Source organism: Panthera pardus, unplaced genomic scaffold, assembly GCF_024362965.1.
Source record: "Panthera pardus isolate Hobbes unplaced genomic scaffold, ASM2436296v1 HiC_scaffold_10, whole genome shotgun sequence".
Lineage (NCBI taxonomy): Eukaryota > Metazoa > Chordata > Mammalia > Carnivora > Felidae > Panthera > Panthera pardus.
Genome location: NW_026526655.1, coordinates 39,423,323 through 39,440,657, shown reverse-complemented (window position 1 = coordinate 39,440,657; position 17,335 = coordinate 39,423,323). Strand labels below are relative to the sequence as shown.

Here is a 17,335-nt window from a genome sequence, read left to right as displayed (position 1 = left end):
TGGAAAAGTGCACAACTTATGACAGAAAGAGTAGAACAGTCTATGGCCAAAGGGTAGTGGATTAGGAGAGGGAAATCGAAGCCCTGCTTCCAACAGTGGGCCAACCCAGCCTGGATCCCAACGAGCAGATGGGGCACTGGATTAAGAATGTCAGCCGGGGGCCACTTGAAGCATTTCTTGGTCAAGATGACTTATGTTACAGGGTGAGGAAATCCCGACAGTAAGAGCCTGTACGAAGTGAATGGCGAGACCCAACAGCTGAGGGGGGCATGAGCAGTCAGCTGACGGATGGAGTCACAGTCAGAGGAGTCCAGAAGGGGAGTCCAAGGAGAACCCATGAAAAGACTCACAAGAGAAAACTTGAGATTTAAACCCCTGCCAAGCCCAGAGAGCTCCAAGCAAAAGCAGCCCAGGACCAGAAGTTCCACTCTGCCCTGCCTTGCGGTTGTACACGCTCCAAACTGAGTGGTCAGGCTCAGCAGCCATCATTACAAAAAGAAAGATGCCAACTCCATCCTTCTCCCAGTGGCATGAAGCCGACTGACTACAGGTCCTAGGTAAGTTTCTGGAGAGTTGAAGCCTCTATTTTAAATAAAAGCGAAGTACTGATTGACATATTACATTGCACTTTCTGATTCTGGAATCCAGGCTGGATTTACAAGTTAAAATGGCTGTAGGTCATTTCATTACCTGACAGTAACCAGAAAAATCGTGATGCTGCCCAAAGTTTTGTCCAAGGGCAGGTGGAAGTTTCCCCTGTGGAATAAACTCAAAGGGGGAGTGGAGACAAAACCCAAGTAGCATCAGTTTAATCAGAGAGGTGGGAAAAGGCAAAGTGACACATGCTATCTGCATTCGGGAACTACTTTAGATCCATTACAGAACAGAACAAGTTGGCAAGTGTGATGATGTGGGAGCCAGGTGCTCAGCACAGAGGCAGTGGCATGTGCGTATGGAATGAGGAAAAGTAAGCAGGAACCCTGGGTGGATGGACTGAAGTTGGCTATACATTACAAACTCATTACCTCTAGAATATGTGAATGAGTATGTATGCGTACATGTACTTATCTGGATGCACACATATACTCGTCTATATGTGTATGCATGTGAGTGTGAGAGTACATGCATATTTCTAAGTTTTCTCCCCTGAAAGGACCAAGAACCAAAACAAGGCAGTAGCACCCAGATCTAGGTCTCTAGAACCAGGACTCCACAGAAAAATGGCTGGTTCCAGGGTTGAACAATGGATGAGCTTGCAGCATCTGGTGCCAGAAAGTAAGAGAGCTAAGTAATAATAATAACAACAGCAATAATAATAATAATAATAATAATAATAATAATAATAATAATAATAAATGATGGGACCTAGAACGAAGTACAGAGGAGCCAGCTTGCAGGTGCTCCCACTGACCAAATCTGGGACAATTTGAGCAAAAGACTTAAGGATAGTAATGCATTGTAAACCACTGGGGGGAAAGAAAACCCAAGGAATTCCCAAGTCCATCCCAAAAACACATAAGTAAGGGGAGAGATGGGAAAGCTGTTGTGGACTCTAGAGTGGCAGGGGTCAAATACGGCGGGAGTGCTGGAGTTGGAATTATCACGGGAAATAACTTGATCAGGCAAGATACATCAGTGGCTACTAAACCTGGGCTGGGGTGGATGTTGCTGAAGAACAGGATATTGGCATGGCCGTGAAATGTCTCCCTGCCTGACGATTAGTTCCAAGGGGTAAGGCAGTAATTACACGTTGAAGAAATCAGACAACACTCTGTCTGGGAGATCAAAATTTATACCAACAGTGAGGGATAAATGATATCATGCACCTCCTAGTGTGATACTCTGAGGACACAATTTCACTAATGTGGTGTTTTGGCTAAAAATGCATAACTTGAATCTAATAATGAGTAAATATCAGCCCCCAATGAGAAATGTTCCATTAAAAAGACAAGAGGAGACAAATTCTTCAGAAATGTCAATGTCATCCAAGGCAAAGGCTAGGGCAATGTTCAAGATAAAAGGAGGCAAAGAGACGTGGCGACTAAATGCAATTCTAACCCTAGACCAATCTGTAGTGAACAGGGAAGATGCTCTAAGGGACACGACTGAATCAACAGACAAATTTGGAACATAAACAGTAAACTAGATAAAATAGTGTATCCTTGCTAAATCCATTAAACTAATAATGGTACTAGGGTAAGATAATCTCTCTATTCTTAAGAAATATACATCAAAGTGTTTATTTAGGAGTAAAGGGTTGTGATATGTCTAACTTACACACAAAAGCTATATTAACAGGAGGTGAATGTGGGTTCAGGGCACAGGGGTGTTCTCTGTACTATTTTTATACTTGCCACTTTTCTGTAAGTTTAAAATTATTTCCAAATAAAAAGTTAAAGCAAAAATTATGATGTGCTCTTTTGGCACTTGAGGAGATTTGGCTTTTGGTTTGGATTGTGCTTCATAAACGCCTAGACTTCCAATATGTGTGACTTCCACTGGAGAGACCTTTGGATCTAGAAGAAAGGGAGTAAGATTTTGCCAAAGGGCTTCTGTCCAGCCTATCCCATGCAGACATACCCTTACCACCTACCTGCAAGCAACCTGCTCTCCTCTGGGCCTTATCAATGCGAAAGCTACTCTTACAGCAGGTCTTAGAAGCTTAGGCTAAGGTGTGACTTAGTTTTAAACATAGATGCTTGCTTTATTTTAGTACCCAAGACTTCAACGAAAGTGTTTCCTTATTTTTAATGTTTTCTTTTGATGTGTACTTAAAACATATTCCGATACCAAAAGTGTGAGCTCTTTAATGGCAGAAACTTACCGAGGTTCATAACCCCTCTTAAAAAGAAAACCCTTCCATTTTTAATTATGGTAAAATGCTGTGAAACAATTTTAGGTCACAGACATTCACACGCAGAATTCTAATCATGAAAGCAGTGGGCGGTTTCCCTGCTTGCCTGGTGACGCTGAAAGAGACCCTTATGAGTCCCATCCATCAAGGAGTAAAATCATTTTGGTCCTCATTATAGTTATATGGAGGAAATATTTTTATGTTTTAATTTAAAGATATCGCTCCAAATAGCACAGGGCTCAGTTAATATCCTGAAACAAGATTCTCCAACCTTGCAGATTTGTACTGGGAATGGCTTACAGCTAACTTTCTCAATAGAGAGCTACATTATTAATGACGCCCCAGAAGATCTCAGCTGAGCAGAAATGAAGCTGGTGGTAAAATTAAAATAAAATATTAATACAATTGACTTCAGCACAGTCAATAATCAGTAATCAAAACCAACCGCACTGCAGGGCAGGAGGCCTATTTAATTTGTAGTTTTACTCAGCCACACACATTCGTGATCACCAGGGGCCACTTGAAATGCTTCACAGGGCTGAGGTAACAAGACTTAGCCATTACTAACAGGCTTTTTGCAGCTGCCAAAGAACTCAGGGTCAGAGATCGGGTCCATGAGGTATGATCGAATGATATTAGCCCGTAAACCTTTCGGTGCCTCATTGGTCATTTTCACCCCATTCTGCAGTACGGACATGGGGAAGTTTGGTGACGGGTAACTTGTCAGCCAAATGCGGAAATCTGGATGCGTCGATTCTGGGCTTAACTCCTGCAAAAAAAGAAAATTAGACACAAATGGGTGTCTAAAATCCAAGGAAACTCTCCACATCATATGTGCATGGGATGGCCTGGAGGTGGGAGGAAGCATCTTTACAAATAGAGCCTACTGCTGCAATTCAAGGCAAAGGTCTTAAAATCTGATTCTGCCCCTGAAACAACACACTTCGTTGAGAAGGCCCGGACTGTTGCCGTCCTTCTTGAAAATTTAAATCACAGGACTATAAAGTTCTCAGAGGTATTATAGAATTTAGAGTTGGTTGCAATAGAGACTAAGACATACCCCCCAAAATCTCATATCTTAACTGATGTGCTGAAATATTTATAGATATAATTCTCTGCCCAAGAGCCTGATTAAGAATAATCCATTCTTCTTGCCGTAGCCAGGTTGTGAGAATGAGCAACATCAGTCAATATTAAACCAAGTGAGATGAAAAGAAAAAAAGAGCATTTTGAAAGGTGAAGTATTAAATATCACTATTAGCTATATTTTCTTAAAGGGATATTCAAGTTGGTGCAAGGGAGGATAAGAGAACACTTACTTAGCACTGTCTTAAAGGCTGTATAGGCTAGGAATGATTACCATGGGCCGTTCCCCCCTTCCTGTTCAGTCCTGTTCTCTATTGCTACCTCCTTCGATTGTCCATATCAGTAGTATCTTAAGCTGCAATTCTTTATCAATAAAACATTTTTTGAGCACTCATGTGGTCAACGGGTGAGGGTGAATTAGGAAGGATGCAAAGATGCCTCTGTTCTTTAGCAACAACAGTGGAGAGCGAGGGCAACGTTTTTCCCTCGTACCAGCTGCCCTATGCCCAGTGACTTCAGCAACGTGACTCATGGGACTTTGGGCTAGGTTTGCCAGCCATCAGGGACAGCTCTTCTCTCTTACGTGATTCTAATGGGTATATATGACACAGTTCAACAGGAATGGCCTAGAGGGGAAGATGGTGGTGTAGGAGGATGCTGAACTCACCGCATCCTGCGGATCACTTAGATTCCACCCACAGCTGCCTAAATAACCCAGAAAACCACCAGAAGACTAGCAGAACGGATTCTCCAGAGCCAAGCAGAGACAAGGGGCCCACGGAAGAGGGTAGGAAGGGCAGATAGGCGATGCGCACTCCACGGACTGGCGGGAGGGAGCCGGGGCAGGAGGGGCAGCCCTCCGGCAAAGCAGAGCCCCCGAGTGTGGCTGGCAAAAGCGGAGGGGCCGGACAGAGTGTGTTCACAGCAAGCGGGACTTAACATCTGGAAGGTCATAAGTTAACAGCTCTGCTCGGAGAGCGGGAAGGCTGGAGGACAACGGGAGGGAGAGCTGTTGAGCCACGGACGACAGAGCTCAGCTTGGCGGGGAACAAAGGCACTCGCCAGCGCCATGTCCCTCGCCCATCCCCCAGCCAAAATCCCAAAGGGAACCAGTTTCTGCCAGGGAACTTGCTTGCACCGCACAAACACCTAACGCTGTGCTTCTGCAGATGCATCCCTCTGGCGGGTCTGACTCCTTCCCGGTGCTGCAGGGCCCCTCCCGAAGCAGATCACCGAAGGAGAAGAGAGCTAAGCCTCCTGCTCCCATGCACCTTGCCTACCCACCCCAGCTAATACGCCAGATCCCCAGCACCACAAGCCTGGCAGTGTGCAAGTAGCCCAGACAGGCCACGCCACCCCACAGTGAATCCCGCCCGTAGGAGAGGGGAAGAGAAGGCACACACCAGTCTGACTGTGGCCCCAGTGGTGGGCTGGGGGCAGACATCAGGTCTGACTGTGGCCCTGCCCACCAATGCAAGTTATTCAAGACAGTACAGGGGAAGTGCCCCGCAGTTCTGCACCACTCCAGGGACTATCCAAAATGACGGAAGAATTCCCCTCAAAAGAATCTCCAGGAAATAACAACAGCTAACGAACTGATCAAAAAGGATTTAAACAATATAACAGAAAGTGAATTTAGAATAATAGTCATAAAATTAATCGCTGGGCTTGAAAACAGTATAAAGGACAGCAGAGAATCTATTGCTACAGAGATCAAGGGACAAAGGAACAGCCAGGAGGAGCTAAAAAATGCTATTAATGAGCTGCAAAATAAAATGGAGACAACCACGGCTCGGATTGAAGAGGCAGAGGAGAGAATAGGTGAACTAGAAGATACAATTATGGAAAAAGGAGAAGCTGAGAAAGAGATAAAAAAAAAAAATCCAGGAGTATGAGGGGAAAATTAGAGAACTAAGTGATGCACTAAAGAGAAATAATCTACGCATAATTGGTATTCCAGAGGAGGAAGAGAGAGGGAAAGGTGCTGAAGGGGTACTTGAAGAAATCATAGCTGAGAACTTCCCTGATCTGGGGAAGGAAAAGGCATTGAAATCCAAGAGGCACAGAGAACTCCCTTCAGACATAACTTGAATCGATCTTCTGCACGACATATAGTGAAACTGGCAAAATACAAGGATAAAGAGAAAATTCTGAAAGCAGCTAGGGATAAACGTGCTCTAACATGTAAAGGTTGACCTATAAGACTCGTGACCAATCTCTCTACTGAAACTTGGCAGGCCAGAAAGGAATGGCAGGAGATCTTCAATGTGATGAACAGAAAAAATATGCAGCCGAGAATCCTTTATCCAGCAAGTCTGTCATTTAGAATAGAAGGACAGATAAAGGTCTTCCCAAACAAACAAAAACTGAAGGAATTTGTCACCACTAAACCAGCCCTACAAGAGATCCTAAGGGTAATCCTGTGAGACAAAGTAACAGAGACATCGCTACAAGCATGAAACCTACGGACATCACAATGACTCTAAACCCATATCTTTCTATAATAACACTGAATGTAAATGGACTAAATGTGCCAACCAAAAGACATAGGGTATCAGAATGGATAAAAAAACAAGACCCATCTATTTGCTGTCTACAAGAGACTCATTTTAGACCTGAGGACACCTTCAGATTGAGAGTGAGGGGATGGAGAACTATTTATCATGCTACTGGAAGTCAAAAGAAAGCTGGAGTAGGCATACTTATATCAGACAAAGTAGACTTTAAATTAAAGGCTGTGACAAGAGATGAATAAGGGATTATATAATAATCACAGGGTCTATCCATCAGGAAGAGCTAACAATTATAAATGCCTATGTGCCGAATACAGGAGCCCCCAAATATATAAAACAATTACTCACAGACATAAGCAACTTTATTGATAAGAATGTGGTAATTGCAGGGGACTTTAACACGCCACTTACAGAAATGGATAGATCATCTAGATACACGGTCAATAAAGAAACAAGGGCCCTGAATGATACATTGGATCAGACGGACTTGACAGATATATTTAGAACTCTGCATCCCAAAGCAACAGAATATACTTTCTTCTCGAGTGCACATGGAACATTCTCCAAGAAAGATCATATACTGGGTCACAAAACAGCCCTTCATAAGTATACAAGAACTGAAATCATACCATGCATACTTTCAGACCACAATGCTATGAAGCTTGAAATCAACCACAGGAAAAAGTCTGGAAAACCTCCAAAAGCATGGAGGTTAAAGAACACCCTACTAAAGAATGAGTGGGTCAACCAGGCAATTAGAGAAGAAATTAAAACATATATGGAAACAAACGAAAATGAAAATACAACAATCCAAACGCTTTGGGATGCAGCGAAGGCAGTCCTGAGAGGAAAATACATTGCGATCCAGGCCTATCTCAAGAAACAAGAAAAATCCCAAATACAAAATCTAACAGCACACCTAAAGGAAATAGAAGCAGAACAGCAAAGACAGCCTAAACCCAGTAGAAGAAGAGAAATAATAAAGATCAGAGCAGGAATAAACAACATAGAATCTAAAAAAACTGTAGAGCAGATCAATAAAACCAACAGTTGGTTTTTTGAAAAAATAAACAAAATTGATAAACCTCTAGCCAGGCTTCTCAAAAAGAAAAGGGAGATGACCCAAATAGATAAAATCATGAATGAAAATGGAATTATTACAACCAATCCCTCAGAGATACAAGCAATTATCAGGGAATACTATGAAAAATTATATGCCAACAAACTGGACAACCTGGAAAAAATGGACAAATTCCTAAACAGCCACACGCTTCCCAAACTCAATCAGGAGGAAATAGAAAGCTTGAACAGAGCCATAACCAGCGAAGAAATTGAATCAGTCATCAAAAATCTCCCAACAAATAAGAGTCCAGGACCAGATGGCTTCCCAGGGGAGTTCTACCAGACATTTAAAGCAGAGATAATACCTATCCTTCTCAAGCTATTCCAAAAAATAGAAAGGCAAGGAAAACTTCCAGACTCATTCTATGAAACCAGTATTACTTTGATTCCTAAACCAGACAGAGACCCATTAAAAAAAGAGAACTACAGGCCAACATCCCTGATGAATATGGATGCAAAAATTCTCAATAAGATACTAGCAAATCGAATTCAACAGCATATAAAAAGAATTATTCACCATGATCAAGTGGGATTCATTCTTGGCATGCAGGGCTGGTTCAACATTCGCAAATCAATCAATGTGATACATCACATTAATAAAAGAAAAGATAAGAACCATATGATCCTGTCAATCGATGCAGAAAAGGCATTTGACAACATCCAGCAACTTTCTTAATAAAAACCCTCGAGAAAGTCGGGATAGAAGGAACATACTTAAAGATCATCAAAGCCATTTATGAAAAGCCCACAGCTAACATCATCCTCAATAGGGAAAAACTGAGAGCTTTTCCCCTGAGATCAGGAACACAACAGGGATGTCCACTCTCACTGCTGTTGTTTAACATAGTGTTGGAAGTTCTAGCATCAGCAATTAGACGACAAAAGGAAATCAAAGGCATCAAAATTGGCAAAGATGAAGTCAAGCTTTCACTTTTTGCAGATGACATGATATTATACATGGAAAATCTGATAGACTCCACCAAAAGTCTGCTAGAACTGATACATGAATTCAGCAAAGTTGCAGGATACAAAATCAATGTACAGAAATCAGTTGCATTCTTATACACTAATAATGAAGCAACAGAAAGACAAATAAAGAAACTGATCCCATTCACAATTGCACCAAGAAGCATAAAATACCTAGGAATAAATCTAACCAAAGATGTAAAAGATCTGTATGCTGAAAACTATAGAAATCTTATGAAGGAAATTGAAGAAGATATAAAGAAATGGAAAAACATTCTATGCTCATGGATTGGAAGAATAAATATTGTCAAAATGTCAATGTAATCCCAATGAAAATTGCACCATCATTCTTCTTGAAACTAGAACAAGCAATCCTAAAATTCATATGGAACCACAAAAGGCCCTGAATAGCCAAAGTAATTTTGAAGAAGAAGACCAAGGCAGGAGGCATCACAATCCCAGACTTTAGCCTCTACGACAAAGCTCTCATCATCAAGACAGCATGGTATTGGCACAAAAACAGACACATAGACCAATGGAATAGAATAGAAACCCCAGAACTAGACCCACAAACATATGGCCAACTCATCTTTGACAAAGCAGGAAAGAACATCCAATGGAAAAAAGACAGTCTCTTTAACAAATGGTGCTGGGAGAACTGGACAGCAACATGCAGAAGGCTGAAACTAGACCACTTTCTCACACCATTCACAAAAATAAACTCAAAATGGATAAAGGACCTGAATGTGAGACAGGAAACCACCAAAACCCTAGAGGAGAAAGCAGGAAAAGACCTCTCTGACCTCCGCCGTAGCAATTTCTTACTTGACACAACCCCAAAGGCAAGGGAATTAAAAGCAAAAATGAACTACTGGGACCTTATGAAGATAGAAAGCTTCTGCACAGCAAAGGAAACAACCAACAAAACTAAAAGGCAACCAACGAAATGGAAAAAGATATTTGCAAATGACATATCAGACAAAGGGCTAGTATCCAAAATCTATAAAGAGCTCACCAAACTCCACACCCGAAAAACAACCCAGTGAATAAATGGGCAGAAAACATGAATAGACACTTCTCTAAAGAAGACATCCGGATGGCCAACAGGCACGTGAAAAGATGCTCAACGTCGCTCCTTATCAGGGAAATACAAATCAAAACCACACTCAGATACAACCTCACGCCAGTCAGAGTGGCCAAAATGAACAAATCAGGAGACTATGGATGCTGGAGAGGATGTGGAGAAATGGGAACCCTCTTGCACTGTGGTGGGAATGCAAATTGGTGCAGCCACTCTGGAAAACAGTGTGGAGGTTCCTCAAAAAATTAAAAATAGACCTACCTTTGACCCAGCAGTAGCACTGCTAGGAATTTACCCAAGGGATATAGGAGTACTGATGCATAGGGGCACTTGTACCCCAATGTTTATAGCAGCACTTTCAACAATAGCCAAATGATGGAAAGAGCCTAAATGTCCGTCAACTGATGAATGGATAAAGAAATTGTGGTTTATATACACAATGGAGTACTACATGTCAATGAGAAAGAATGAAATATGGCCCTTTGTAGCAACATGGATGGAACTGGAGAGTGTTATGCTAAGTGAAAAAAGCCATACAGAGAAAGACAGATACCATATGTTTTCACTCTTATGTGGATCCTGAGAAACTTAACAGAAACCCATGGGGGAGGGGAAAGAAAAAAAAAAAAAAAAAAGGAGGTTAGAGTGGGAGAGAGCCAAAGCATAAGAGACTCTTAAAAACTGAGAACAAACTGAGGGTTGATGGGGGGTGGGAGGGAGAGGAGGGTGGGTGATGGGTATTGAGGAGGGCACCTTTTGGGATGAGCACTGGGTGTTGTATGGAAACCAATTTGACAATAAATTTCATATATTGAAAAATAAATAAATCCCATGAAACCAAAAAAAAAAAAAAAAAAAAAAAGAATGGCCTAGAGATGGAGGAACCACGAGGAAACAGGCACAAATATCAAACCTCTAATGTAAGGCCTGAAGGATGAGAAGATCTTGGTAAGGCAAATAATAGGAAGAATCGTTTTTCAGATGGAAACATTAGGATGGCCCACATTCTTGAAAAAGTATGCTAGACCAAAGTGAAAGAACTTCAAATGGCTAGAGCATAGAAGTCAAGATGCAAAGTGGCCAGAGATGAAAACTGAGAGGAAGCAAAGGTCAACGAGGAAGGGTGTTGTAAGCCACGATGGGGGTTTAAACTTTGTCTTGCACGCAATGGAAAAGTTTTAAGCAGGGAAGCAGTATTTATTCACTGACTCAGGAAATATTTATGGACTGTCTCTTTGGACCAGGCACAATTCAAGGTGGTTGAGATAAAGCAGAGAAGAAAACAAAGTCACTGTTCTCATGGTGCTTATATTCCATTAAGAGATACAGACAAAATGGTGACAAGTGGCACAAAGAAAAATACAACCGGCTCCTTAACGTTTCAATTGTATGTCTGGACTGTGCAAGTTATATCATTACCTTGGCTAATTAGTAACCCGTGGGACTCCTGAGTTAGGGGCGGTCCAGAGTCGTGGGTAATTACATCAAATACATTTTCTCTATGTTTGTTGAAATCAAGTGCCAGGTTTTCTGTTCCTCAGTTGAGCTACATGGGGTTTCTTCCTGGAATTTCTGCCCACCAGAATAGGGAAGTGCCCTAACCCGCTGCAGGAACAGGGGGATGGGGGGCGAGGAGGGAGTACTCCTTTGGATTCAGATTGATCCTCCGTGGCAGGGTCACTGGCTAAGTAGGTGAGAAGTCAGTTAAAGTAAAGTTACATCCCGAAGCCTTTTGGTTTAGAGTAACTACATGAATTTCACCCTGAAAAGCCTCCTTTGTTGTCTTTGGTCCACTGCTATAAAAAGTACATTGGTGTTCATTTGCCCTGTGGTTTAATCCCATGTTTGAGGCTGCTCTTATGGATTAAGGAGATTTCCAACTCACTGCATGAGCCCTTGTCCCTGTTGAGAGGGACTGGATGAGGCTGACTGCGTGATCTCCTCTGGTCTCCTAGTTCCCAGTGCGAGCCCACCTCTCCTGTAATCCAGGCATGCCACTCGCCTGTAGCCCTCCGAACCAGAGAACAGCCATGGAGCTGAATGGCGTGTATATCAGTAATTATGTGGGGGGAATACAATCTCATAAAAATAAACTTGCATTTTTACCTCACAAACTTTCTCGAGGGTTGGCATCCAAGAAGTGGCAAGGTGACAGTTCTGAAGAACAACCCATGTTCCTTCTTTGACAGCTTTTTCTATCATCTTCATAGCTATGGGCCCTTGGCCTTGACCAAGGGATAAAGAGCTAAGCTTTGATCCCCCATATCCCTGTGTACAAGAATAGCAAAGATATTATGTAACAATACACCTTTAAAGAAGAATCAGTGTTATTTTTTACAGGAAATGTTAACACTAAATATGTTCAAATTTAATTATGTAGAATCCCTCAACGGTCTAACCATATGCAGCCCTACCAAATTCTTACTGATTAAGAATCTTATAAAAACTGAGATCAAAAGCAAGTCAGTTCAGGTCATAAATAGTCATGGTAATAAATGGAAAATTCTGTAGGGTCTTTGATTGTTGACATAAGGGATAGAAAAAATATTAAGAACACTTTTAACCTGAGGAAACAGGAGATGAAAGGACCCAGCTGTCCTGCAGCAACTCCTAAAATCCAAAGCTGAAAAGAAAACTACGAACAGACAGATGAACTTGTTTCTGTTTCCTCCAGATCTTTGAATAATTATATTTTAATTAATTTCATTGCTGCATAGAGTTCGGTGGAAAAAAAGAAATTAACTCCTAATTCCCCTTTTAAAGTTTCTTTAAAGGATTCTGTGGGAATATGTGTCCAGAGTGCATTTCTACTATATCCTGATTCATCTGCAGCTTCTGGAAACAGTGTCTGGGACTCCTTGAGCTCTTTCTTTCCAGGGCAGTTACATCAACACTGCAGGCAGAAGCAGCAGCAAACAAAATAGAGCCCGGTGCTACCATTTCTGGACATGGAGATAGCAAGTGAAGACAATGCACGGAGAACAATGGCAGAGAACAATCAAGTCGTACAACGTGGGAAGAGAAATGGAGAGGAACTGGGAAGATCTCAAAGGATCGGAAAGATCACGTTGATTTGGAGAGGAGTCCCACCTAAAATGAATACCTCTAGCATCCACAGCACTTCCGCTCTGGCCCACCATTGCTCTTTCTGGCCTTTTAGCAGCGGCCCCACCGCCACCCCCCACTCCAAAGAATGCCCTGCTTCCATTTTGCCCTACTCAGATAAATTCTCCTCACACCGGCTAGGATGAGCTTTAGAAACTATAGATCAGATTGTGTCACTTTGTTGCTTAAAATCCCATGACACCATCCCACTGTATTCAACATCCTTAACGTAACCCACAAAGGTCCTATGTGGATCCGGCCCCTCAATATGTCATCTCACACCCCATCTCCTTCAGTGGTGACAGCCACATTCCAGCACTTCTTTAACCGGTGGTAAGTGCTGTGTCACACGATCAGTTCCCAAGTATCTAAGAATTACCCCCAATAGAAAAAAAAAAAAACATGAAATATTAAAATAAATTGGCCTAGTAAAGAGTATTGTAATCCATCAGCTATGCAGCCTTTGAGAAGCCACTTAAGCTCTCCATGCTTCAGTATCCCTCCCTGTAAAATGGAGATGCCGCTCTTTACTTCATAGGATTGCTTTAAAAATTAAAAGAGAAGTGTGCATGACAAGGTCTAGCAAAATTAGCAGTATGGATAAAGCACAGTAAAAGTGGTGGTGCTGGTTTTAGAAATGTCAGTATTATTTCCATAAAATGTTATTTCGATGAGACCAAAAGGGAAAAAAATCAACTAAAAAATGTCATCACCTGGGGCACCTGGGTGGCTCAGTCGGTTAAATGTCTGACTTCCGCTCAGGTCATGATCTCACAGCTTGTGAGTTCAAGCCCCGCTTTGGGCTCTGTGCTGACAGCTCAGAGCCTGGAGCCTGCTGTGGATTCTGTGTCTCCCTGTCTCTCTCTGCTCCTCCCCCATTCACTCTCTCTCCCTCTTTCTCTCTCAAAACTGAATAAAAACGTTAAAATTTTTTTTAAAAAAATAAAATGTTGTCACCTGTTCATGAAGATTTTCTTATTCTAGGTTGAATGATGTAAGAAAATTTCCAGTAAATTCATTTGAATAATTTTAAAGCCTTGAAATATAAATATGGGAATATAGTCTAACCTGGTAATGTGACTGTAATATAGGATTGTTCTGGAAAGTCAAGAAGGTCCCCCTTTAGAAATTGGAAGGGAGCACCTGGGTGGCTCAGATGGTTAAGTGGCCAACTTTTGATTTCGGCTCAAGTCATGATCTCACGGTTCATGAGTTTGAGCCCCTCATCGGGCTCTGTGCTGTCTCTCCCTCTCTCTCTTCCCCTCCTCCACTCATGCTATCTCTCTCTCTTTCTCTCAAAATAAATATATTAATTTAAAAAAATTAAAAAAGAAAGAAATTGGGAGAAGGGACAGCATCAGAGAAAGATCCCCCCATGGTCACTGTCAAGACTTGAATTAAATCAATCCACGCTCATATACTGGTGTAATGTCAAAAAGTCTCTCTGTGCCCCCAAAATAGAAGCAAGTGTCCCTCAAGCCAAATTCTGGTCTTATAATTTGGATATGGAAAACTGTTTTTAATGTCAGTGCTGTCATTTAAATATTTTCTTGAGGGGCGCCTGGGTGGCTCAGTCGGTTAAGCTTTCAACTCTTGGTTTCGGCTCAGGTCATGACCTCACAGTTTCATGTGGGTTCGGGCCCCGCATCAGGATCTGTGCTGGCAGTGAAGAGCCTGCTTGGGATATTCTCTCTCTCTCTCTCTCTCTCTCTCTCTCTCTCTCTCTCTGCCTGCTCATACTGTCTCTGTCTCTCTCTCAAAATAAATATATAAGCTTAAAAAAAAATTTAATATTTTCTTGAGACTCTGTCAACTTCTGGAACCCTACTCTTTCAAAAGCTAAGTGAGTGATAAATTTTTACCTTTCCCTCCCACCATTTTGGATAAGCAAGTTTGTGTTTTAAAAACTTTAGCCAGAAAATCCTTTATTTATTCACTTTTATAATATCAGACAACCTCATCTATTTTAAGGTACCTGGTCATCAGCAAATTTTAGAAGAGCAGCCATGGGATCCGCTCCTGGAGAGAGCACAAATATCAGGGGTGCACAGCAGTTACTATCTCCAAATGCCTTGGATAAATCAAAGGGGGGTGGTTCAATGAACATGCGCCCCAATCTGTTGATTATAAATTCTTGCAGCATTGGAATAACCTAGAAAGAGACAAGAATATATTTGAAAGAACATTCAAAATCTGCTTACGAAATTAAAAAGTTCAGATTCAAAGATTTTTGAGAGAGAGAGAGAGAGAGAGAGAGAGAGAGAGAGAGAGACAGTGCAAATCAGGGAGGGGCAGAGAGAGAGGGAGACACAGAATCTGAAGCAGGATCCAGGCTCTGAGCTGTCAGCACAGAGCCCGACGCGGGGCTCGAACTCACGGACTGCAAGATCATGATCTGAGCTAAAGTCGGACGCTTAACCATCTAAGCCACCCAGGTGGCCCGTAGATATTTTAAAACAAAGGACTCTAGGTACATTAGCTTAGTTATTTGTTAATACCTCCACCAGGAGGGTCCAAGGCATGACTTTATATAAACGTCTTTTAGATAGGAAAAAACTTATAAATTATTTAAATAATAAAAGATAAGTGGTTGGTGACGCCAGAATTCAAAGGTATTTTTCTTCCCTTCACGGAGCATTCAATACCTAGTGGATGAAGGATGTGAGAAACCCTAACTCTTTTACTTAACTTTTAAAATACCATGGGCTAAAAGTCCACAACTCAAAAGTAGAAATTTTAGAATGATTTATACAGTACTATACCATCAAGAAAGAATTGATATGGCTGGGAAAGCAAACAGAAAGAAAAAAGAAAAGGACTGTGAAGGAGAAACAAGCCATACTCCTGAGAAATAGCCAAAGCCATATTGCATAAGATTCCTGATAACGGGGGCCCTTAGATGGCTCAGTCTGTTGAGCATCTGACTCGTGATTTTGGCTCAGGTCATGATCCCAGGGTTGTGGAATCGAGCCCTAGGTGGGGCTCCAGGCTGACCATGGAGCCTGCTTGGGATTCTTATTCTGAATGCACACAGATGTCAAACTTATTGCAGGAAACTAAAAATCTCCTGTCTACCCCAGGGATATTACCTTTCTCATTCTTCTTTTCCCATAGCTGGTCTTTTCTCACTACATTAAAACACCAACTAACAAAGGAAAATGAACCTTTTTTCTCTTCCCAAGGCTGACTTCTTCACTAAATTATAGCTTTACAAACAAAGCAAAAGCACATGGCTTCTAAGTGCATGATGTTACTTTTAGTAAGTTTGAGCTATCATTGTCCCCTCTCTTATGAGTGTTTCGGGCTGCATTGGCCACTGCTCACATGCAGACATGGCTGGCTAGCTGTCAGAGCTGGAGAACTAGGTCAGGGGTGTGCACACGAGGGGAAACGTGGACAAATTTCAGTGTTTCCTTTTTTTTTTTTTAATGTTTATTTATTTTTGAGAGAGAGAGAGTGCACGAGCAGGGGAGGGACAGAGAGAGAGGGAGACACAGAATCCAAAGCAGGCTCCAGTCTCTGAGCTGTCAGCACAGAGCCCAATGCCGGGCTCGAACTCATGAACAGGAAGATCATGACCTGAGCCAAAGTCGGACGCTTAACTGACTGAGCCACCCAGGTGCCCCCAGTGTTTTCTTTTTAGTGTTAAAACTGAGCACGACTTGCTTGCTCCCAAGACTGAAGTGTAATTCTCAAGGTAAATTAAGCTGTGCTTGCTGTTCGGTTTGCAAGTCAACAGAATTGGGTTTGCTTCTGCCATCAGATTATGCCAGCATTAGGTCTGTAAACAAAATCTGTCAGTAACAAAAATTGCAGGCTAATTTAAGCAATCACCTTCCCAAAGGCAGGGAAGAAGTTTGTGGTTTTCCATTTATGTTAATCTATGTGTTGCAAGTTCCTGTAGGATTTATCGGACGTCAGAGAGACATATTCACTACTATTTGACAAGTTTCTTACTGGAAGTTGATTGATTTGTGTTTCGTTTACTCTTCAGGAGAGAATGGTGGCCAGAAGCTTATTTTGTGAATGGGCTCAAAACACGGCACACCTCAGTATTTATTCCCTTGATAGGCTTCTTTTCATCAATCAAACACTATAAAATATTAAATTCCATAAGAAAGTATGAGTCCATCTCATTTTTCCTACTGGTGATTGACTGAGCATCTTTTACATTTTTCTAAATTAGAGCATGGGAGAACCTGGCACATGCAGCCTGTTACCCCTGGGTGGACTCTGTATTGAGGACAGAGCAGTGGAAAATTGTGCTGGCAAATAATATCTAATGTAAACTAGAGATTGAAGCACTGCTGATTTTCCTGGTGGATATATTATCTCATATATATGAGATAATAAAAATTTCCATAGCATTAGCCCAAATTCTAGCCTCATATAGCACTGTTCCTGTCTCTGGTAGCCAATGCCATGTTACTTGGGAAAACCATTCTTAAAAAGTATCATAGCCATATATTATTTTTATTTTGTTTTTTAATGTTTATTTATTTTGAGAGAGAGAGAGAGCAAGCAGGGGAGGAACAGAGAGGGAGAGAGGGAAAGAATCCCAAGCAGGCTCTAAGCTGTCAGGGCAGAGCACGTTGTGGGGCTCCATCC

At 41.8% G+C, this 17,335-nt stretch overlaps 1 protein-coding gene across 1 annotated transcript in view; it reads right to left on the bottom strand.

Moving 5' to 3' along the window:
• Nucleotides 1-17,335, bottom strand: part of DNAH7 (dynein axonemal heavy chain 7) — a 263,621-nt gene that overhangs the window by 34,947 nt on the left and 211,339 nt on the right. Inside the window, exons 56-58 of the mRNA XM_053906776.1 lie at nucleotides 14,703-14,879; nucleotides 11,729-11,890; nucleotides 3,423-3,623 (exon numbers count right to left, since the gene is read on the bottom strand). Coding sequence (XP_053762751.1) covers nucleotides 3,423-3,623; nucleotides 11,729-11,890; nucleotides 14,703-14,879 — 540 coding nt within the window. The remainder of the gene's footprint in view (nucleotides 1-3,422; nucleotides 3,624-11,728; nucleotides 11,891-14,702; nucleotides 14,880-17,335) is intronic.